The sequence below is a fragment of the Podarcis melisellensis genome (genome assembly GCF_964234715.1).
Source record: "Podarcis melisellensis genome assembly, chromosome: 4".
Lineage (NCBI taxonomy): Eukaryota > Metazoa > Chordata > Lepidosauria > Squamata > Lacertidae > Podarcis > Podarcis melisellensis.
This window is the reverse complement of record NC_138531.1, coordinates 103,737,052-103,755,859: the sequence shown is the minus strand read 5'-3', so window position 1 is coordinate 103,755,859 and position 18,808 is coordinate 103,737,052. Positions and strand designations below refer to the sequence as shown.

Here is an 18,808-nt window from a genome sequence, read left to right as displayed (position 1 = left end):
CCTTCCCCGTTCAAGCAACGCAGAAACCAGCCTCTTTCCACACAGATGCTCTTCTCCTGCAGCAGAAATCAGGATTCCTTGGAAGGGGGCGTGTGGCTCTTCGCTTGCCAAGTGTGTCTCCATTCAAAGCTGTTCCCCGCCCTCCCCACGGGAGTTGGCCAGGGCTGTTCCGGGACAGTCTGAAATCCTTTGCTGAAGGAGCCAGGCAGCTTTCTGGGCCAGCGAATGGCCTGAGGGCGCCAGGAAGGCGCTTGCTCTGCGCCCGAGGACACCTGGCTGGCAGTCAGAAGGACAAAAGCCACAGGGGGAGCGGCTGCTTCCAAGCCTGGGACTGGGGGAGAACCTCGCCTCTTCTTCGTCTGGGAGAAAGGGATGTCCATCCCGGCTCACAACCCCCCCCCAAATAAATTACCGGACGAGCGCGGGTCATGCCCATTCTATACCCTCGGAGGATTAGGGGAGGCCTGCCCCATACCCCAAAGGGCGACTTGCCGGGTTCGCTGCCCCCCTGGCGTTTTATTTTGCATCGCTTTGTTTGACATTCCGATGAAGGTGGTAAATTATTTTGATGTTATTATGGGTGTGAAATATGTTGGCGAGGGTGTTTATTGGTTTGTATTTGTTTTTATTTGATTACGTGTTTTGTGGTTTTATATACTGTGAACCTCCAAATTTAATAAACAAATAAATAGATAAATCTATTTATGTCCGTCCCCGACACCCATCTGGAAAGAGGCAGGGAGGGGCATTGGGGGGGGAGTGGCCCTTGGGGGTCTCCCTGGGTGGCCCCTGTTGGTACCCCCACCCTTATTCGGAGGGATGGAATCCAGAGCGGGGGAAGGGTCCGCAACACCCTCTGAGTCTTTCGCCCCCAATTTCTCCACAGTAGGAAGAACAGAGAGGGCAACTGGCCAGAACTGGGTGGGGAGATGACGGGGGGGGGGCAATTGGGGCATGGGGGGGTCAGTCTGGCAGGAGCTTTGAGGATGAAGGATTTGGGGAAACAGCGGGGTCCCTGGTTCGGAAAAGCACTCCAGCTTCAGGGAGAGGGGCAAAGTGCCACAGAGTCTTGAAACCCCCCCCCCAGTGGTGCTCAATGGTACCTCTTGAGTGACAGAGAAGCCCCCCCTTTCCCAGCCCCCCAACTAAGAGGAGGTGTTTCTACCCCCCACGCCCAGGCCAGTCCCCTCCCAGAGAAGGAGACACAGGAAACCAGGTCAGATGCAGAGGGAGGATTTATTAGAGGGTCAAGCGTCACATGGGGGCTGGAAGGGGTGGTGAGACCAGTAGGTGCTGACCACTTCTCCCTGGGGGTGTCTCAGTGGGACCGGCAGGCGAGCGCATGAGCCACCACCCCGACCAGCTTGTGGAAGGCATGGTGGCAAGCAGGGGTGAATTCCTGTCCAATGGGGGGGGGGGTTAGCAGGAGGGTGCTGAGGACCTCGCCCAGGAGCTGGAAGAGAAAAGAGAGGGTGACTCCTGTGGGATGTAAACACAGGAGCAATCAATGACAAGATTCCTAGAGTGTACATGTTAGAACATGGGGAGGGATGTCTGTCCAGCAAGCAGGTAAACTTCCTGGGGACGGACTTCCTCCGCATGTGATCAGAGGTGGGTGTGGCCTCACCTGTGCAGGTAATGATAAAAGCACAGGGCAGACCAGCCATCTCTCTCTTGCCTCTTGCCTCTCTGCCATCTTCATCTTCTGAAGGAGCAACATGCCCTCTTGGCTCTCAGCCAAGAGAGGACAGTACTATCTTCCTATAAGATAGTTTCTAAGTGTATGTAACCTTTTTAAGCCTGCCTACCTTCTGGGATCATATCGTGAACAGAACGTGAGTAAACTCTTTTATACTTTTATAAAGACTGTGTCGTGTCTTGTATTTTAAGAGGGAACAAAAGGGGAAATTACCAGAGTAATTATTATAGAGGTTCTAGCGAACCTGTGCAAGCGTTACCGTTGCGTACTTAAAGGGGAATGTCTATAAACTCTGCTGATATTTTGGGAACTTGTTAGTACAAGTTGGATAAGGATATAATTAGTCAATATATCCTCTCCTGCACCCCAGAACATTCTCACAACTCCTTCTGCCAGGGGGCCCATGTGTGGGACACACTCTCCCCACAACAGATCCCACAACAGATTCAACAGATTGAAACTGAATCCTGACAAGACAGAAGCACTGTTTAGGGTGGACTGGGGGCAAGCGGGTGTGTGTGGGGGACTCCCTGGTCCTGTGCCCCTGAAGGACCAGGTGCGCCAGCCTGGGAGTCATTCTGGACTCACAGCTTTCAATGGAGGCACAGGTCATTTCTGTTTCCAGGGCAGCTGTCTCCCAGCTCCATCTGGTCCACAGGATGAGACCCTACCTGCCCGCAGACTGTCTCACCAGAGTGGTGCATGCTCTAGTTATCTCCCGCTTGGACTACTGCTATGCCCCCCATGTGGGGCTACCTTTGAAGGTCTATGCGGAAACTGCAACTAATCCAGAATGCGGCAGCTAGACTGGTGACTGGCTGCTAAGATCGCAGAGCACAATTCAAAGTTTTGGTGCTGACCTTGAAAGCCCTAAAAGGCCTCAGCCCTGTATACCCAAAGGAGGGTCTCCACCCCCATTGTTCAGCCCAGACTCTGAGGTCCAGCTCCCTTTTGGCTTCCCTCACTGTGAGAGGTGAAGTTACAGGGAACCAGGCAGAGGGCCTTCTTGGTAGTGGCCCCTGTCCTGTGGAATGCCCTCCCCCCAGATGTCAAGGAAATGAAAAACTAACTGAAATCTGAAGGCAACCCTGTATCAGGAAATGTCTAATGTCTTACAATGTTTTATGTCCTGTGAGACACCCAGAGTGACACACACACACACACACACGGCACTCCCAGTCCCCCCCCCCCGCCAGGCATCCCCTTGGGGCGGGGGAGCAGCCTCACCCTGAAGTTGAGGGGGTCCATGTGGAGATTGTCGCAGAGCAGTTCACGCAGCTCGGAAAAAGCCTCCTTGACCTCCTGTAAAGAGGGCTGGAGAGGTTCCTAATGAGAGGGCAGGGCTGGAGAGGTTCCCGAAGTTAGCGAAGAGCCTCTGGCACCAGGGGTAGACCACCAGCAGGCTGCAAAGAAGGAAGAAAGGAAGGAAGGAAGGAAAAAGGGAGAGGCATGGATGGTTATTATCCAGGTGGAAAGAGGAGCACCTGCCCAAGCTGCTTAGAGAGGCGACCACCCCTGGCCTTACCTGCCAAGGGCATTCACACCACTGACGTCCATATCCCATCTCATCCAAATAGTGGTGATGAGATCGGTCATGATGTCTGGCTGTGGGCTGGGAGCTTCTCTCGGCTGCTGGAGAAAACCTTCTGGGCTGAGCTGGAGCTTCTTCCAGGGCTGGAGCCTTTTATACCCTGTGCCAAAGCTCCTCCTCCCAGATTTACAGAAGCTGACCTGGATTCTGATTTGATCTAAGAATGCTGTGATTTTCTTTATGACATCCCTATTTTCCCCTGAGAAATCCTGGAGGGTATGGGGTAATGCCACGCCTGTGCCAAGGAGACAAGCAAGTATAAAGGCTTTAGAAGACATGTGAAGGATGCCCCAAAGGAGCGTCTCCACCCCCATCGCTCAGCCCAGACACTGAGGTCCTCCTCCTCTGGTGATTCAGTTACAGTGTACCAGGCAAAGGGCCTTCTTAGCAGTGGCTCCCTCCCTGTGGAAAGACGTCAGATGTCAACCTGGGTGGCCTGAAAGACGGACTAGACAGATTCATGGAGCAGAAGCTCTAATGGATCCTAGTCTGGCTGGCTCTGCTCTCCCTCCACCATCAGAGGCAGCGATGCTTCTGAATCCCACTTGCAGGAAACGGCGTCAAGGGGGAGGCTCTGGGGCTCCAATCCTGCTTGCCCATTGGGGTCCATAGTTGGCCACTGGGAGAAGAGGATTCTGGACTCGGTGGGTCCCCTTTGGCCTGACCCAGAAGGCTCTGACTTTTGTCATTCCCAGTCTTAGGGAACTCTGGGAAATGGAGTTCTGTCAGGGAGCACTAGGAATTTCCAACAGAACTTTCAGCAGACATTCCAGACCTTCAAGTCCCCAGAATTCTGCAATATTCTCAAGCCAATAAAACTTGGTTGTGTGTATTTGCCCAGACTGATTCAGGTGACCTTTCAAGGGGCGCAGAATCATCTTTCTCCTGAGAAACGCCTGCCTGTGGCCTCAACTTTTCTGATTATATGACTTTGGGTCACTTTAGAAGTCCTCAATTCTGTCTTCGCTCCTGTCCCCTTTTGTACACCTGTTCTGCTTCAAAGCCCATATTCTGAGCGAAGTTCTTGCTCAGAGATGGGGAACCTGAGGTCTTCCGGATGTGGTGTGACTCTGCTTCCCATTGGCAGGCAGTGGGCTCCCAATCCCTGCCCTTGTTGAACCTCCCTGTCTTCCTACCCCTGCCGCTTCCAACTCTCCCTCTGCTGCTCTCTCACCAAGCTGTCAAACCTGAATGTGAACTCCCTGGGGCAGAGTCCTGTCCTACATTCCAAGGGCCCTCAATTGATACATGGTGAAGTAATAATAATCATCTGAAAGTTCAATTAATTATCCTCAATGGGCTCAATTATCCTCAAGCGATTGCAACTCTGTTTGCAATGCTTTCTTGGGCCCTGGTACAGATCAGGGCATGTGGCCAGGATTGCCCAGGGCCACCCCTGTCATTGGGAGTGAGGTGGCTGCTTCAGGGGCAGATGCTGGGCTGGAGGACACAGTGGTGAGGCATCGTAGGACAAACACAGCCTGCCACCCCCAAGCTGGCTTGCTGCCTTCAGGTGCAGGAGAGAACATTGTCCCATCTCCAGCACTGAAGCAAGAGATTCAGCTTCCAGCTGAATCACGGGAGCTGCAGTTTGTTAAGTATTGTGGCTCTTTGAGGGGGTAAACTACACTTCCCAGCAGTCTTTGGGGGAAATCATGTGCTTTCACTGTACGTTGAGTACAGAGCCTTAGAAGATTTGGGTTTCCCCATTCTTGCTGAGGGTGGGAACAAAACCCATCACCCTTTTGCCCTAGCTGACCACCATCAGTGACAGAGCACTGGGCTAAATGGATCTTGGTCCAGTCTGACAGGGCAGTTTCAAATTTCCCAGGAACTCGCCCTAAAGCTCTGCGAGAGGTATCTATTTCTCTGTGATGTGAGTTAGCTGTGAGTAAAAGGGTAGAGGTAAAGGGACCCCTGACCATTAGGTCCAGTCGTGGCCAACTCTGGGGTTGTGGCGCTCATACAGCTTCCGGGTCATGTGGCCAGCATGACTAATCCACTTCTGGTGAACCAGAGCCACGCACAGAAACATTGTTTACCTTCCGGCCGGAGCGGTACCTATTTATCTACTTGCACTTTGACGAACTTTCAAACTGTTGGGTCGGCAGGAGCAGGGAACAAGCAACGGGAGCTCACCTCGTCATGGGGATTTGAACCGCGACCTTCTGATCAGCAAGTCATAGAATCATAGAATCATAGAGTTGGAAGAGACCACAAGGGCCATCGAGATTTAAGCAGTAGTTGATTAAGTGCATAAAGGTAAAGGTAAAGGTACCCCTGCCCGTACGGGCCAGTCTTGACAGATTCTAGGGTTGTGCGCCCATCTCACTTAAGAGGCCAGGGGCCAGCGCTGTCCGGAGACACTTCCGGGTCACGTGGCCAGCGTGACAAAGCTGCATCTGGCAAGCCAGAGCTGCACACGGGGACCGAGCAGCGGGAGCGCACCCCGCCGCAGGGATTCGAACCGCGACCTTTCAATCGGCAAGTCCTGGGCGCTGAGGCTTTAACCCACAGCGCCACCTGCGTCCCTGATTAAGTGCATAGGATCCATCAAATCTAAATCAATTCAACGTACTTGTTTTGGATGATTAGGATAAAGAAACGGGATTCCACAAAGGTTTTGGCTGGGTTGGATTTTCTACAGAAGAAGGTCTTAAAAATACTTTGCAGAAAGACACTCATATTCTCGAAGGAGCTAAGGTAAGAGGCTATGGTACTGTGCATACTGAATTTCTTATCCTAGAAGAGAATTGCTATTTTATATTTAAAAGTGAACACGGAGAATGGCCTAGTTAGCTTGTTTGTTGCACATTTCAGACCTTTCACAAGTTCAGACCTAATAAGTGACTTGAGACTTGCATAAATACAACAGATTTATAAGCAGGGGAGTGAATAGTTTCCATTTCTAGGCTCTGTGGTTTAAACCACAGCGCCACCCATATCCTAATAGCTGTGAGTAAGACCCATCAAATTCAAGAAGACACCCCTCTAGCTAGACACGCCGAGAACTGCGTTGCCCTTGTTGCCCTTGTTGCCCTTAAATCCCATATGTATTGGCCATGATTAACTTGATTTTGATGAGTTCTAAGCTCATCAAACTTAGTTTGGATTCCACTGTATGTTCTTATCTGTCTAATGGGAATAATAGGAACTTGCTTTGAAGGACTGTGCTAGATTATTCATTGCTAACCATCAGGCAGCATTTCTGGGCTTCTCAGAGGTGCCTAATACATTGCCCCCTTATGCTCCTGATGAGCTTTGCAAGTTGCAGTGCCATTAAGAAAGGCCATGCTAGTCCGCCATGACAAGTGCTGCTAGAGAAAGCAGCGATGGAAGGGGGTGTCCTTTGCGGAGTCTGAAGGATTCGCCCAGCCAGCACACGCTTGAGCTCATGGGGAAAGAACACATGCCCCCCCCCAGACCATGGCTGAATTCATTCCCAACAACCCAAAGGACAGGCTGTCCCCCAGACGGCACCAAGCAGACAGCTGAGCAGATCTCCCACCGAAGATTCATCCTTGCTACCAACCTTGGTAAAGTGTCAGTGGTCTCTTAACAGAAATCTAAGCTCAATAAAGCTACAGCACCCGAGGTTATTTAGTGCAAGGAGCAGAAGTTATTTGCAGGTGATTTAAGTTTCTGGTGTTGATGCATCCATAATTCCTTGGCAAAAGCAAATCAAAACATTAGTGGAGTACCTGGTGCACTGCAAGGCAGAAAAGACTCTTTTCTGATATGAAAAGCACTTGAGTTGGGTTTCTATGTCCTGTTGCTGCCTGGTTATTTGACTGACCAGTTCCCAGATGCAGGGCTGGGGAAAGATTTGAACAAAACAAAACCTGAAGCACTTTCCTGTGAGAAAACAGAACCAAAGGTCTTGTGCATGATCAGGGCCTGAAAGCTGCCCGTCCATCAGCTGCCTTGCTCTCTTGGCAGAGGGAATTGCTAGCCTGATGGACGGCCCTCTTATCATCAGAGAAATGGTGGAGGGTATGTTACAGATAGGTAGCCATGTTGGTCTGCCATAGTCAAAACAAAATAAAAAAATTCCTTCCAGTAGCACCTTAAAGACCAACTAAGTTAGTTCTAGGTATGAGCTTTCGTGTGCATGCACACTTCTTCAGATACACAGATATGCTGGAGGGTATGTGATCCTGGCTGCTGAAGATGGCTGGAAGGTCCTTTGTCCCGTCAGCTGGATGAGCTGATCTGCAGAGCCAAGAGGGGCTCTCTGGGCCATCTATAACTGAGGATCTGGGCTTGAGTTCCCCAACTGAAGCGGGAGGTAAGCCAGAGCAGTCGCTCTTTTGCTCAGCCTGTTAGATTCATCAGCAGTCGGTCTACAAGCATTTAGGAAAAGATGCTGCGATTACTGAGACCCAGCATAGGTTTCTCAAAAAAAGTCAGCCAAACCAATCTGATTTCTTTCTTTCTTTTTTCTCTTCTTGGACGGAGTTACAAACTTGGTGGATCAGGGGAATGCTGTGGACATAGTGTATCTTGAATTCATTAAGGCTTTTGACAAAATCCCCCATGATATTCTAGTGAGGAAGCTGTTGAAATGGAGGTTGAACAAGGTAACTATTTGGTGGATTGGTAGCTGGTTGACTGACCGAACCCAAAGAGGACTCCTTAATGGTTCCTCATCAAAGTGGGGAGAAGTGATAAGTGATGTGTGCAGTGTGCTGTCCTGGGTCTGTTGTTGTTTGACGTCTTTATAAAGGACTTGGATGAAAGAATTGAGGGGTGCTCATCCAATCTGCGGTTGGCACCAAACTGGGAATGGTAGCTAATGCCGCAGAAGACACAATCAGGATTCAAAATGACCTTAACAGTCAACCAAAAACTCTTTCAGATCATACTCCAATTTTGTGTGAAATTATAGGAATAGACTTTTCGTTGGAGACTGAATGATAACTTATTAGATGATCAAGAAATATATGAAAAAGCACAAAAGACTTGAAAAGACTATTTTATGCATAATTGGAATGGAGAAGTAAAAATCAATGTAATGTGGGGGAGACCTGGCTTACTAGCAGTACATGTGAAAAGGATCTAGGGGTCTTGGTGGACCACAAGCTCAACATGAGTCCACAGTGTGATGCAGCAGCAAAAAAAAGCTAATATTATTCTAGTCTGCATCCACAGAAATCTAGTGTCCACAGATCCAGGGAAGTCATAGTCCTGCTCTCTTCTGCCTTGGGCAGACCACACCTGGAACATGGTGTCCACTTCTGGGCACCACAGTTTAAGAAGGATGTGGACAAGCTGGAAGGTGTGCAGAGGAGGGTGACCAGGATGATCAAGGGTCTGGAAGGCAAGCCGTATGAGGAGCGGTTGAAGGAGCTGGGTATGTTAAGCCTGGAGAAGAGGAGACGGAGAGGAGATATGAGAGCCATCTTCAAATATCTCAAGGGTTGTCCAATGGAGGAGGGAGCGTGCTTGTTTTCTCCTGCTCTGGAGGGTAGGACTCGAACCAAAGGCTTCAAGATGCAAGAAGTGAGATTCCGGCTGATCATTTGGAAAAGCTCTCTGACAGTAAGAACAGTTCAGCAGTGCAACAGACTCTGACAAGCGGAGGTGGACTCTCCTTCCTTGGAGGTTTTGAAGCAGAGGTTGAATAGTCAACTGCCAGGAATGCTTCAGCTGAGATTCCTGCAATGCAGAGGGCTGGACTAGATGACCCCTGGAGTCCCTTACAGGTCTATGATTAAGTTTCTGGATCTCTTGGCTCTTGCAAAGCCAACCTGCTCTGCTAGTAACTAGGCACGTGGGCCTCAGTCCAAGGACGGCTGTCGTAACTTGTGTGTTGCGCAAACACTGTGGGCTGCATGGCATTGGCACCAGGCTGGGGAGTGGGCTGAAACAGTCGATTGGGCAGCGGTCCCTCTTAATGGATGCCACGTGGCTGTTGCATCAAAGTGCAGGCTGCCCTCTCCGTCTGGTGGAAATAGGGACATCCTATTCCATAAGAGAATATAATTCATGCCCTGCCCATCTGACTGGGTTGCCGCAGCCACTCTCGGCGGCTTCCAGCATATACAAAAACACAATAAAACATTCACAAGCTTCCCTTTCCAGGGCTGCCTTCAGATGTCTTTATTTTTTTATATAAATATTTATTAAATTTTTTGACAACAAATGCATAAATAATAAACAACATTACTTAAATCATAACATAGTTTCATCATTTCTTTAGACTTCCTCACGTCTCCCGCTCCCACTTACATCGTTAAAAAGTTTTTTCAAGCAAATTATCATCTTGTTTATAATCTTGTATCCATTCATTTAAATACAATCTAACAATTCTCCAAAAGGTTTATATTTTCCTTAGTCTCACTTATCATCAAATTTGAATCTAATTTAGTGGTGGGCAGTTATTAATGATCTAGCATCCTTCTTAACATTCAACCAAATTACAATATTTTTGTAGATAAATCTTAAATTTCTTCCAGTCTTCTTCAACCCTCTCTTCTCCCAGGTCTCGGATTCTGCCAGTCATCTCGGCCAATTGCATATAGTCCATCAGCTGCATCTGCCATTCTTCCAGTGTGGGTAGATCTTGAGTTTTCCAGTTCTTAGCGATAAGTATCCTTGCTGCCATTGTTGCATACATAAAAAATGTTGGGTACTTCTTTAACACCTTCTGACCGACAATACCCAGAAGGAAGGCCTCTGGTTTCTTAGTAAAGGTATACTTAAATACCTTTTTCAACTCATTATATATCATTTCCCAGAAGGCCTTCACTTAAGGCAGGTCCACCAGAGGTGAAAGAATGTTCCTTCACTTTCTTTACATTTCCAACATTTATTTTCAGACAAATGGTATATTTTGGCAAGTTTAACTGGGGTCATGTACCATCTATATATCATTTTCATTACATTTTCCTTCAGAGCATTACATGCAGTGAAGTTCAGCCCAGTGGTTCACAACCTTTCCCAGTCCTCAAACATAATGTTGTGCCCAATGTCCTGTGCCCACTTTATCATAGCCGATTTAACCATTTCGTCTTGTGTATTCCATTTTAACAGCAAGTTATACATTCTTGATAGTACCTTAGTCTTTGGTTCTAACAATTCTGTTTCCAACTTCGATTTCTCCACCTGGAACCCTACCTTTTTGTCATTTTTGAAAACTTCTTTAATCTGAGCATAATGTAACCAGTCTCGCACTTTATCCTTCATTTTCTCCAAACTCTGCAATTTCCAATTGTCTCCATCTTTTTCTAATATTTCCCAATATTTTGGCCATTTGGCCTCCATATTGGGTCTTTTTCGGGCCTTAGCTTCCAGAGGTGAAAGCCACCTTGGAGTTTTGTTTTCCAATAAGTCTTTGTATCTTGTCCAGACATTAAATACTGCTTTCCTGACAATATGGTTCTTAAAGGCCTTATTGATCTTAACCTTGTCATACCATAAGTATGCATGCCAACCAAAAGCATTATTAAAACCTTCCAGGTCCAGCACGTCAGTGTCTTCGAGAAGTAGCCAGTCTTTTAGCCAGCAGAAAGCTGCGGCATCATAGTACAGCTTTAGGTCTGGCAGGGCAAAGCCCCCTCTTTCTTTCGCATCAGTTAATATCTTAAACTTAATTCTGGGCTTTTTGCCCTGGCAGACAAATTTAGAGATATCTCTCTGCCACTTCCAGAAGCACTCCGTCTTGTCCACAATCTGCAGCCTTCAGATGTCTTCTAAAGGTCGTATAGTTACTTATTTCCTTGGCTTGGGGGTTGCATGACTCCATACCCTCCAACATTTCCCTGATGAAAACAGGGATATCCTAAGGGAAAGTGGGACATTCCGAGATCAAATCAGAAACTGGGAATAGGGACGCTTGGAGGGCCTGCCTTGAATGTCATGCTTAGAACTAGGAGTAGCCTCTCGTTTATCGATCCTGGTTGTGTCCTAGTAATCTGCGAAGGAGTTTGGGATATGGGTCTTCTTGTCCCAGTGAATCCCCACAAAGACCCTGGGAGGTTGCCAGGCCAAACAGAGGCAAGCTTTTGGGCAGGGGTTCGAGCGCAATTCTCCTTGGCCCTTTATCCTGCACCCGACAACAGCTGCCTCTCCTTCAACACTCCCCAAGTCCATGGCACATATTGGGCTGCTTCTGTTTTCAATATGCATTTCGTGTTTTTACGTTGTGCTTTTATCCTGTGAACTGCCTGAGACCTGCGGGTATAGGGTGGCCTACCAATTTTGATGATGATGATGATGATGATAATGATGATGATGCAGTCCTATCATGGTGCCTTGTAGCTGCCTCTCCTCTCCACTCAGAGCTCCACTTGTTTCTTCACAGGGCTGGAACAGGAGCTGCTCTGGCATCCCTTTCTGGAAGGCTGTGGTGCACGGTCTCTGCTCCGGGGTCCTGATCCTGCAGCCCCTTCTCTTCACCAGCCATGGGCTCTCCCCCCCCCTCCTGACTTGCTGCATGAGCTCCATATGCAGGGATGACTTTACACATCTGCCCAGCCTCCTGCTGAGTCAGGCCTGGCTCCCCCTCATAGCTCTGCTACAAGAGGCCGACCTGTTGCTCAGGAGGAGATGAAAATGACTCTGCTGCAGATCACCCAAGCAGCAGCGATTCTGACACAGGAAAAATATACCGTACTTTCGCCAAGCGAGCATTGGAATAAAAGGAGCATAACTCAGTCTGCAGGAGCAAACAATGGTTGTTGGCGAAACCCGTTTGACGATAGAGAGAAACTGAACCTGTTGTGTCCTTGGGCCAGTGGAACTCTCTGCCACTGGAGATTCAGGGGGCGCCTTCCATGCAAAGCTTTAGTTGACTGCTGAAAACATTTCTATTCCTCCCGGACTGTGCAGGCAATTAAGAACGCATCCTTTTGCAAATGTTTAATCGATGTCTGTTCACCTTTTCAAAGGTTAAACAGGTATTATGTCTTTACTGATGTAAATTTCTTGGATATACTTTTGTATGACACAGTGGTGTACAAATATTTTTATAAATAAATATGAAATGTTTTTATAAATAAATATGAAATGTTTTTATAAATAAATATGAAATATTTTTATAAATACACATGAATGAAGGAAATAAACAAACGAGGAGAGCTGGGCTCCCGTTCCTCCCACTGGCCAACCAGATGTCCAACGGAAGCCCCCCAGCCCCCCTCCCCCTCCCATGCTTTGCTCTCCCCTCCCCCAGTCACAGGCACACAGTGGCTCAGAGCATATCCCCTCAACTGTGCCAGAACAAACCAGACATCTCATATTTTCCTGCGTATGCTTGGCAGTCATTTGGGGCCCCCTGCTCTCAGGCGATGTCGGAATGCGATCTCCCCTCAAAAAAGCACATTGGGGGGCCAGGGACCTTGTGTGGGTCAGGTGATTCACGCAGGAGTGCGGCCCCAGAAAATGGTTACCCCCCATGTGGCATTTGACAGTGTGCCATGGGCTGGCTTAAAGGAGCCTGGTAGCCACTGTGCCCAAGGGCCATGAAAAGGTCGTCTTCTGCTGCTGTGAATGTAATATCTTATTCTGAAATATTGTTTTGAGTTTGGGGTGGGCGGCTTAGCCTGTATGATGCTGGAGCGAGTCCCTTCTCATTCCTGGACCCAGCGAGGGTTGAAATCCTCTGCTGAAGGAGCCAGGCAGCTTTCTGGGCCAGCGAATGGCCTGAGGGCGCAAGGAAGGCACTTGCTCTGCACCCGAGGACACCTGGCTGGCAGTCAGAAGGACAAAGCCACAGGGGGAGCAGCTGCTTCCAAGCCTGGGACTGGGGGAGAACCTCGCCTCTGCTTCGTCTGGGAGACAGGGATTTCCATCCCGGCTCACAAACCCCAAAAAGACAGGCAGTGGGCTCCCAATCCCTGCCCTTGTTTAACCTCCCTGTCTTCCTACCTCTGCCGCTTCCAACTCTCCCTCTGCTGTTCTCTCCCCACGCTGTCAAACCTGAATGTGAGCTCCCTGGGGCAGAGTCCTGTCCTACATTCCAAGGGCCCTCAATTGTATAAATGGTGAAATAATAATCACCATCTGTAAGTGCACTTAATTATTCTCAGTGGGCTCAATTATCCTCAAGATACAAGTGATTGAAACTCTGTTTGCAATGCTTTCTTGGGCCCTGGTACAGATCAGGGCATGTGGCCAGGATTGCCCAGGGCCATCCCTGTCATTGGGAGTGAGGTGGCTGCTTCAGGGGCAGATGCTGGGCTGGAGGACACAGTGGCGAGGCATCGTAGGACAAACACAGCCTGCCACCCCCAAGCTGTCTTGCTGCTTTCAGGTGCAGGAGAGAACATTGTCCCATCTCCAGCACTGAAGAAAGACATTCAGCTTAATTTAACCCAATCTTCCATCATAATGTTGTGACCTACATCTTGTGCCCATTTAATCATAAGTGATATTACCTCTTCATCTTTCATCTCCCATTCTAATAGTATCCCCCTGGCATCACTTCACAGCTACCCTTCAAAGGAAGTCCCTATTATTCCCATTTGACAGATAAGAACATACAATGGAATCCAAACTAAGTTTGTTGAGCTTAGAACTCATCAAATTCAAGTTAATCATGGCCAATATAAATGGGATTTAAGGGCAACAAGTAACAGCGCAGTTCTCGGCGTGTCTAGCTAGAGGGGTGTCTTCTTGAATTTGATGGGTCTTACAGGTAACTCCCACCACAGGGAAATAGATACCTCTGGCAGGGCTTTAAGGCGAGTTCCTTTGAAATTTGAAACTGCCCTGTCAGATTGGACCAAGCTCCATTTAGCCCAGTGCTCTGTCATGATGGTGGTCAGCCAGGGCATGAGGGTGATGGGTTTTGTCCCCACCCTCAGCAAGGATGGGGAAACCCAAATCTTCTAAGGCTCTGTACTCAACCTACAGTGAAAGCACATGATTTATCCCAAAGATTTCTGGGAAGTGTAGTTTACCCCCTCAAAGAGCCACAATACTTAACAAACTACAGCTCCTGTGATTCAGCTGGAAGCTGAATCTTTGTCTTCAGTGCTGGAGATGGGACAATGTTCTCTCCTGCACCTGAAGGCAGCAAGCCAGCTTGGGGGTGGCAGGCTGTGTTTGTCCTACGATGCCTCACCACTGTGTCCTCCAGCCCAGTATCTGCCCCTGAAGCAGCCACCTCACTCCCAATGACAGGGGTGGCCCTGGGCAATCCTGGCCACATGCCTTGATCTGTGCCAGGGCCCAAGAAAGCATTGCAAATAGAGTTGCAATTGTGTGTCTCTTGAGGATAATTGAGCCCATTGAGGATAATTAATTGCACTTTCAGATGATGATTATTATTTCACCATTTATCAATTGGAATGTCGGACAGGACTCTGTCCCAGGGAGCTCACATTCACAGCGTGGGGAGAGAACAGCAGAGGGAGAGTTGGAAGCGGCAGGGGTAGGAAGACAGGGAGGTTCAATAAGGGCAGGGATTGGGAGCCTATGGCCTGTGAACTGGCAGTGGGGATGGGAAGCATAGTCAGACCACATCTGGAAGAGAAGACCTCAGGTTCCCCATCCCTGAACAAAAGCTTTGTTCGAAATATGGGCTTTGAAGCAGAAGAGGTGTACAAAAGGGAGCAGGAGCAAAGACAGAATTGAAGACTTCTAACGTGACCCAAAGTCATACAACCAGAAAAGTTGAGGCCACAGGCAGGTGTTTCTCAGGAGGAAGATGATTCTGCGCCCCTTGAAATGTCCCCTGAATCAGTCTGGGCAAATACACACATGGGATTCAGAAGCATTGCTGCCTCTGATGGTGGAGGGAGAGCAGAGCCAGCCAGACTTGGAGCCACTATAGCTTCTGCTCCATGAATCTGTCTAGTCTGTCTTTCAGGCCAACCAGGTTGACATCTGATGTCTTTCCACAGGGAGGGAGCCACTGCCAAGAAGGCCCTTTGCCTGGTACCCTGTAGCTGAATCACCGGAGGAGGAGGACCTCAGTGTCTGGGCTGAGCGATGGGGGTGGAGACGCTCCTTTGGGGCTGCCTTCAGATGTCTTTTAAAGCCTTTATACTTGCTTGTCTCCTTGGCACAGGTGTGGCATTACTCCATACCCTCCAGGATTTCTCAGAGGAAAATAGGCATGTCTAAAGGATAATCGCAGCATTCTTTTATCAAATCAGAAACCAGAACGGCTTCTGCAAATCCAGGAGGAGGAGCTTTGGCCCAGGGTATAAAAGGCTCCAGCCCTAGAAGGAGCTCTAGCTCAACTCAGAAGGTTTTCTCCAGCAGCCGAGAGAAGCTCCCAGTCCACAGCCAGCCATCATGGCAACCGTCATGATGACAGTCGACATGGCCGCCATGGCTGAGGATACCCTTGGCATGTAAGTCCAGGGGTGGTCGCCTCTCTAGGCAGGTTGAGCAGGAACTCCTCTTTCCACCTGGATAATAACCATCCATGTCTCTCTTTTTATCCTTCCTTCCTTCCGTCTCTTCAGCCGACTGACGGTCTTCCCCTGGACACAGGGTTTGCGCTCTAACTTTGGGAACCGCTCCGGCCCTGACCTCTCATTAGGAGCCTCTGCAGCCCCCTTTGCACGAGGTCCAGGAGGCTTTTTCCGAGCTGCGTGAACTGCTCTGCGACAAGCTCCACATGGACCCCCTCAACTTCAGGGTGAGGCTGCTCCCCCGCCCCAAGGGGCTGCCTGGCGGGGGGGGAGGGACTGGGCGTGCCGTGTGTGTGTGTGTGTGTGTGCGTGTGTGTCTCACTCTGGGTGGCTTACAGGACATAAAACATGGTAAGACATTAGATATTTCCTGTTACAGGGTTGCATTCAGATTTCAGTTAGTTTTTCATTTCCTTGACATCTGGTGGGAGGGCATTCCACAGGGCGGGTGCCACAACCGAGAAGGCCCTCTGCCTGGTTTCCTGTAACCTCACCTCTCACAGTGAGGGAACCACCAAAATGGTCGCTTTCAAAGGTAGCCCCACATGGGGGGCATTACAGTAGTCCAAGCGGGAGATAGCCAGAGCATGCACCACTCTGGCGAGACAAGCTGAGGGCGGGTGGGGTCTCATCCTGTGGACCAGATGGAGCTGATACAAAGCTGCCCTGGACACAGAATTCACCTGCACTTCCATGGACAGCTGTGAGTCCAAAATGACTCCCAGGCTGTGCACCTGGTCCTTCAGGGGCACAGTTGCCCCATTTAGGACCAGGGAGTCCCCCACACCACGCCTCCTGTCCCCCCAAAACAGTAATTCTGTCTTGTCTGGATTCAGCCTCAGTCTGTTGAATCTGCTGTGGGATCTGTTGTGGGGAGAGGGTGTTCCATACATGGGCCCCCTGGCAGAAGGAGTCACCCCCTCTTTTCTCTTCCAGCTCCTGGGCGACATCCTCATCATCATCCAGCTACCCCCCCCCTTTAGACAAAAATTCACCCCTGCTTGCCACCATGCCTTCCACAAGCTGGTCGGGGTGGTGGCTCATGCGCTGGCCTGCCGGTCCCACTGAGACACCCCCAGGGAGAAGCGGCCGCCTCCTGCTGGTCTCCCCTTCCAGCCCCCATGTGACGCTTGACCCTCTAATAAATCCTCCCTCTGCAATCTGAACTGGCTTCCTGTGTCTTCTTCTCTGGGACAGAGGGAGGGGACAGGCCTGGGGGTGGGTGTTTATTAAATTTGTGGGTTCACAGGATGGAATTACGATATAAAAACACAAAACGCATAATCAAATTGTTACGGTAAAAAACTGAGTGCGAGGCTGCTCTGCCACTCAGCTCGTCGGACTAAGTCCGCGGGTCCCTGAGGAAGAAAATGAGCTCAGCCAGAAACAGGAGCAATCAGCAGAAGATCCGAGTTTATTGCGCAACAGGTTCAAGGCGAGATTGAACAGCGAAAAAGGGGTGTCATAAACTTTTGAATCTTCCCTCCATGTCCCAGAATACAGTGCAAAATACATCCCAGTTACATCATGAATACATTAAAGAGAGGTTGGGTTTCACAGGATTAACATATGGAGGAGGGAGGGGGGAATATGCAGAGCTGGAGATATGCGCAGATAAGCACATCCTGAGTACCGGTGATGAGAAGACAATGGTCCATGTACTGGCACTGCCCGGAGGAAAGGCTTGGCAGAGTGATTTGACAGGATTAGGGTCTTGACACCTTGCTTGAGGGATTATGGAGGACAGGGGAGGTGTGATGGAGTCCTAGAGAAATTGGCACGTTGATTTTCTATGAATTTTATAGATTTTAGTCCCTTTTGACATTGACAATTGGAAATAAATTGATATATTGTAGCGAAGAAGAAGGTGAAGAAGACATGCCCCCCCCCTTCCGTATCAGTCCCCCATTCGGAGATAGATTTGCATCAAAGTTCTGTAAGAACTTGCAAATCTTTTCTCCGCACCCTAAATCTCGGTGAAGGTAGGGGTGCCCTGTGAGTGGGAATAGGCTCTAATGGAAAAGGAGGTGGATTGAGCAGGGCAGCAAAGGAGGGAGCAACATGGACCAATACAATGTACGTGTATGTTATATAGATATGCACTAAATAATAACTTGGTATCCACCGTACCAGATGTGTGGGTTTGTGCAAACCTGAAGGGGACTTGCAAGCCATGCCTCTTAAGGTCATTTGCAAATATAGTACATTTAGCAGGAAGGTCCACTACTGACTGGAAAAAATAAAATGCAGTTTGATATTTTTTTTTTAGCTCCACCGTTTTTGTGTTCTCAGGTGCGAAGGTAGCTCTTCTGTGGTCTCACACCGGCATGGTGTCACAGTAGTGGCAATCCCTGGTGAATCCACTTAGGGCTTTCATATTAACCATGTTGCCTGGCACTCACCACAGCTGGCACAGGTTTGGGCACGTCAGGAGAGAAATGTCCTTGCCTGGCCATTCTATGGGATTTTATTATTATAGGCTCTGGTCTTGCAGTCATGGGAAGTTGCTCACTTGTACATTAAGGACCAAAAAGCCAATTGCAGCCTGGATACACTTGCCCAATTCAAACTGAGTCCAATTTGAATTTATCTTGCCCCATGGTTCTCAACTTTTCAAACCAATCTGTTAAAGCAAAACCATTCTTAAGGGGCACTTGTCCAAATAAGTCAATTTAACTATAAGGGATTATTCCTGCTAAACCAAAGCATATACACATTCCTGAAGCTCCTCCTTGGTAAAGTGAATTTTAGCACATTTTAAATGGGTAGGGAAGTTGGCAGAGTGCCAGGTGAAACAACGAAATGTGGTTATAAATTTATCTAATTCTAAACATTGGACTACATAATAGCCTGATCTGTTAAAAGGCATAAAATGTATGAGGATCCTCCACTGGGGTGTAAGGAATAAGACATTAAACATAAAAACAATTACACACAAAAATAGCCACGAAATAGCCCCCCCATTTGTGGAAATAACACACTGCCAGACACATTTCAACATTCCTACATAATAACACATAATGCAAAACAAACTAATTAAGTATCAGTTGCATATCTTGAGACAATTGTGATATTTTTACGCATGTATCTTCTCAATGCTGGAGCACAGTCTTGAGGTTCAAAAGTGAGAAAATGTCCTTGCAATTCAAC

At 48.7% G+C, this 18,808-nt stretch overlaps 1 protein-coding gene and 1 long non-coding RNA gene across 2 annotated transcripts in view; one reads left to right on the top strand and one right to left on the bottom strand.

Moving 5' to 3' along the window:
- Positions 1–1,278: 1,278 nt before the first annotated feature.
- LOC309368842 (hemoglobin subunit beta-1-like) overlaps positions 1,279–18,808 on the bottom strand; it is a 61,127-nt gene continuing 43,597 nt past the window's right edge. The window contains exons 2-3 of the mRNA XM_081909150.1: positions 2,976–3,102; positions 1,279–1,453 (exon numbers count right to left, since the gene is read on the bottom strand). Of these exons, the coding sequence (XP_081765276.1) occupies positions 1,319–1,453; positions 2,976–3,102 (262 nt within the window). The 3' untranslated portion in view covers positions 1,279–1,318. The remainder of the gene's footprint in view (positions 1,454–2,975; positions 3,103–18,808) is intronic.
- The window catches only part of LOC309369372, a 28,925-nt gene continuing 22,151 nt past the window's right edge, over positions 12,035–18,808 (top strand). The window contains exons 1-3 of the long non-coding RNA XR_014168058.1: positions 12,035–12,190; positions 15,140–15,595; positions 15,710–15,885. This is a non-coding gene — a long non-coding RNA (uncharacterized lncRNA). The remainder of the gene's footprint in view (positions 12,191–15,139; positions 15,596–15,709; positions 15,886–18,808) is intronic.